Source organism: Cibotium barometz, chromosome 7 (assembly GCF_041138505.1).
Source record: "Cibotium barometz isolate CiBa-2024 chromosome 7, ASM4113850v1, whole genome shotgun sequence".
Taxonomy (NCBI): Eukaryota; Viridiplantae; Streptophyta; class Polypodiopsida; order Cyatheales; family Cibotiaceae; genus Cibotium; species Cibotium barometz.
In genome coordinates, this window is record NC_141052.1 from 55,769,088 (window position 1) to 55,773,795 (window position 4,708).

At 41.4% G+C, this 4,708-nt stretch overlaps 1 protein-coding gene across 4 annotated transcripts; it reads left to right on the forward strand.

Annotated features, from left to right (window-relative positions):
* The first annotated feature begins 1,347 nt into the window (after positions 1-1,347).
* LOC147637209 (putative protein phosphatase 2C 57) lies at positions 1,348-4,095 on the forward strand. 4 transcript variants are annotated; one of them, XM_086800824.1, is made up of 6 exons: positions 1,409-1,513; positions 1,652-1,702; positions 2,023-2,436; positions 2,650-2,823; positions 3,022-3,233; positions 3,362-4,095. In XM_086800824.1, the coding sequence occupies exons 3-6, from the start codon at positions 2,230-2,232 to the stop codon at positions 3,915-3,917; spliced, it is 1,149 nt and encodes a 382-aa protein (XP_086656950.1). In that variant the 5' UTR covers positions 1,409-1,513; positions 1,652-1,702; positions 2,023-2,229; the 3' UTR covers positions 3,918-4,095. The 4 variants fall into 4 exon arrangements, with proteins under 4 accessions (XP_086656948.1, XP_086656949.1, XP_086656952.1 ...); XM_086800823.1 differs by lacking the exon at positions 1,652-1,702 and having other exon boundaries at positions 1,382-1,513; XM_086800826.1 differs by lacking the exon at positions 1,652-1,702 and having other exon boundaries at positions 1,408-1,520.
* The last annotated feature ends 613 nt before the right edge of the window (positions 4,096-4,708 follow it).

Sequence of the window (4,708 nt, forward strand, 5' to 3'; positions counted from 1 at the left end):
TCCTCATTGTTCCACCCTTGTGTTGTTAGTGCTGCGAGTGACGAATGGCCCTCTATATAAGGAGTAGATATTGTGATAAGCACCGAGTAAGCACCTAGGCACTATTGGCAGTTCCCAATTTAGACACTGGATGGTGGCCGAATGTGGCCAGATCGTTAGGAGATGACTTATATAGACTTGGCACTCTGCCAAGTAGGATGCATGCTTATGTGGTGGGCTATGACTTGGCACTCTACCAAAGTAAAATGCATGCTTGTATGGGCTATGTGACCATATTAGTGAGTGATGGTGGCTGAGGACACATTGTTCTTGGGTTGTAGGGCATGTTTGAGGGCCTAGATGGTCTTAGATGTTGGTGGGAGTTGCACTAGGTTCTTACAGAGGCTTGTTGTAGTCTAATATGATATAAGTCAGATGATATGTCTGGCTGGTCATTTGGACCAAGTCCCCAACATGGCCTACATCCATGCCGACCTTGGGCACTATATATAGACTAGTTTGGTAGCCTTTGTCGATCATCGAGTTCATTGTGTTCAAGCACTTTTGTAAGCAAGACATCCTCCATCCAAAGTCTATCTAGATTGCCATTAAAGCTCCTTACTCGAAGCATGCAGGTGGGCGGACAACCATCAGTTTATATGCAAAGTTTGCAACAAGTAGTAATATTGTTTACTCTCTACTTCTTTCTACATTTATATTGTGAAGATCTTGCTTTCGATATTATGTTTTCTTACATGAAATTGCTACATTAAGAGAATAGACCACCTTTTTTATACATTTTTGCCACTCTTAATGTTTTTTTTCACCTTTCAAAGCCATGACCAGTGCTTATTTATCCTTATTTGTTCTCATTTGCATTTCATTGTTTAAGAGAATTATGCTTAATTAAAAAAAAGATTTGGCATTCAAAGATGAGTCTATGATGACGAATGTTTTTTACTCATGCATGCCTTCTTTTTTCTTTATTTGTTCATAAATTCAAAGACGAGTCTATGATTGACGTTTTTTTTTTCACATGCATGCCTTCGTTTTTCCTTTTTCTCTTTCCTTGAATTCATCATCGATATTCCATTCAAAGATGTGTCTAACCGACCTTTCAGCATTAGATCCTTGCATGTGAAAGATGTCGTGTTCGCATCTTGGTACCTCTTCCCCATCCACACACGTGCCCATGTTACATGTAAAAAGGGCTTAGCCACCATAAGAAATACATAGGTAAGAAAACATATCCTCTTTTTTTTTTTGTGGGTGATGTTTGGAATAATATAGAATATGCTTTTAGGAAAGCCATTAGCATAAATACAAGTGGCATCATTGCTCGCGCAACAAAAAGGGATCTCAACTTTCAAATAGTGGGAATCCAAGGGTGACTTTTTGAGGAGATTTTTAAAGAGCAGAACAACAACACAAGAACAACTCTTTTAAAAAACAGGTTTTTTTGAGGCCAGAGTCTAATGCAGTGTGTAGTGTATAGCGAGACCCCATCTTCATTGAGATATTTTTTTGACCTGAGGTCTGAAGTACCCCTTGCTAATTCGAATTATATTGTTGTTAATTATTGCAAATTAATTGCTGGTTTAACTGTGAAGAAACTGATTTATATCATTTGGGGTTTGTTGTGCCAAAATCGAGGTTTGTGTGTTTTGTGCAGGCCAGATTGGAAGCTAGGTTCTGGGCGAGAAAATCCGTAGTAGACATAGCTGTGTGTTTCTGTACAGATTAGGGTTTTTGTTTGTTTAAAAATCATTGTAGCCCAAAATATATTTCTTGTGCTTGATTCCTAGCACATTTTAGGGTTTGTGCTTTTTAGGGTTTTCCGTGCTTTTCTCTGTGCTTTTTAGGTTGTATTTAGGGTTTCTTATGTGCTTGAATCGTGCTTTTCTCTGTATTCTTTAGTTTTTTTTTTGTAAAATTAAAAAAATGCGCTTTTTAGCTTCTTCCGAAAAATAGTAAATGGGTTTTCGTCCAATCAAATCTCTATGAAATGGGTTCTGTCCCTTCTCACCATGGAAAAATACGCAGGAAAAAGGACGAACAAAATCCTGAAATAAGGCTGTAATTCAGCGAATCAACACAGGGCGCACATTTCCGAATTTGTTCTTCCGACTGTTACAGCCGACATTGAAGCATAGAGAAAGCAGCGAGAGAGCTTTCAGGCCGTACTACGACTATATAATATCAAAGAAGGCACCATAGGCAGCATCTTCATGCACAGCAGGGACGTCAAGGATGCCAGCCGGTACCGGAGTAACTCGATCTGTTGTGAGTGCTTTCGAAGGAGCAACCATGGAGCCAAGCTCTGTGGGGGATGATGACAGGAGAAGCTCATCATCACCATCATCATCTTTAGAGAAAACTGAAACCGCTCAAACTGCTAAAGTGGTCCCCTTGCCCACTATACTTGAGCTCTCAGCGAATGGGTGCACGCTTCACAAGGTTCGCTTACTGATGTTGTCATTTTGATGTCAACATTGCATATGTATGTTCCATGTTGTATGCCATGTTTCATACTTCTGTAGCAGAAGGTCATTGGAAGTTGTCGTTATAATTCGTGACATTCTTCACAGTTTCCTTTATATACACAGATACATGTGTATGAGACTCTTTCTTAGGGGAAGGCTGATTGGCAAAGATTTGTTGTTACTGCAGCCTGAACCAGGTCAAAGTTCTGTTGTTGTCGAGTTCAAGCCTGCAATTCGTTCAGGGGTGTGGTATGACAGAGGATCAAGGCCGGCTATGGAAGACGAGCATGTACTCATTGATGACTTAGTGGAACATTTGGGTTCAATGGTGGCAGGACAAGGCCCTGGATCGTACTATGGGGTGAGTCATGCTAGCTTGAAGCCTTATTGTGCAATGCGATTGACTGGTCACTTTTGTGTGCCCAAGTGAGCTCCAAACCAATCAACCTCAACCCAACCCACCCTCTCCCCTCCTTCCTCCCCCAAAATCCCTTTTTCTGTCTTCCTTACATTCCTTTGCCTGTCCTGCTAAAATGTCGTTATCATTGTTTCGATTCAGGTGTTTGATGGGCATGGTGGAAGAGATGCAGCACAGTTTGTCAAAGACAAGTTGCTCAATTTCATTGTGAAGGATGCGGCTTTCCCAACTGCGGTAGAGAAGGCTGTGCATCATGCATTTTTGCATGCGGACACAGCTTTTGCTGAAGCCTGTTCCACAGACCAGGGTCTGTCTTCTGGCACAACAGCTTTAACTGTGCTGGTGCTTGGAAGGTGTGGTTTGATACTTTATTGGGTTTCTTGTGGTATCAGAGATTTGGTTTCTAAAAATAGTAATATGACATCAGAGATTCAGTCTTTGCCAAGTCTATGTAGTAATATTGTTGACGTGCTGCGTGCAGAAAAATTTTTGTCGCAAATGCAGGGGATTGTAGAGCTGTTCTCTGCAGAAAGGGCAAGGCAATCGAGTTGTCAAGGGATCACAAGCCTTCTTGTGTAATGGAAAGAAGCCGCATTGAAGCCCTTGGAGGTTTTGTGGATGATGGTTACTTAAACGGACAGCTTGGTGTTGCAAGAGCTATTGGGAATTGGCACATCAAGGGGCTGAAGGGTGTGAATTGCCCTCTTAGTGCAGAACCGGAAGTGAAGCAAGCTTTCTTGACAGAAGAAGATGAGTTCATGATAATTGGTTGTGATGGTTTGTGGGATGTTTTTACAAGTCAGAATGCGGTGGATTTTGCTCGCAGAAAGCTGCAACAGCACAACGACCCGGAACAATGTTCTCGTGAACTTGTGGATGAGGCGCTGCGCAGAGATACTGGTGACAATCTGACAGTAGTAACAGTCTGTTTTCAAACAAGTCCTCCACCCAAGCTGTTGACAAAGTTTTTGGTCCGGAGAAGTATTTCTGCTGAAGGACTCCGCAGTCTGCAAGATGTGCTAGATAAGTCTGCTTAAGTTACCTAGTCACATTATCAAGTGATCCACCTTAGTGGGTGTAGAGCCAATTGTTTTCATATTGCATTTTGAACAAGAAGGTATTTAAATAAACAGCTAACTAAAGAGCATGTTGTAAGGTTAAGAAGAGCATCTCTACCTTCTGCTATAATAAATAGAACTTTCAATAGCATTATCACATGTGGCAGTCTTCTTTTTTGATATCTTTGTTTTTTGCAACCATTGGACTTCTTTGTTGGTTTGGCAGTCACCTTCCTTCAGAAATCGGACTTCCTGGTTTAGATCTCCAAGTCTTCATTATTTAGGGCTTCATCTTCCTTCAAAGAGGAGAGCTAAACCTGTCACCAACTTGTGACTTTGAAGATGTGATGTTTTGGTAAGTGTCCCCCTATGCAAGGAGTTGTCAATGTCTACACTGAGTTTTCTTCAAGTGCATTGAAGGTCAAGAAACATTGCATCTGTCAATTCATGTTCGTTGTGGACCGTGGTTGTTTTCAATCAAGTGCATGGATAACGGGGGGTATTCACATGCATGCAAGTGTCGAGAGGGGGTGTGCATGTGGGATTTTAGAGGGCGTGCATTTGCGAGTGTGTTTTGGGTGCAGGTGGGTGTGTTTAGAGAGTGTTCACATGCGGTGGTTTTGTTTATTTGTTCTTTCGTTTTATTTTGGTTTTTAAATTTTCAATCATTTTCAGGTATATGTTAGTGTCCAATTGATAGTAGGTGGTGCTACGTTACATGAGGTTTAAGGCTTCTGGCTTACCTTGTGAGCTTACTGAGCGAAAGCGGA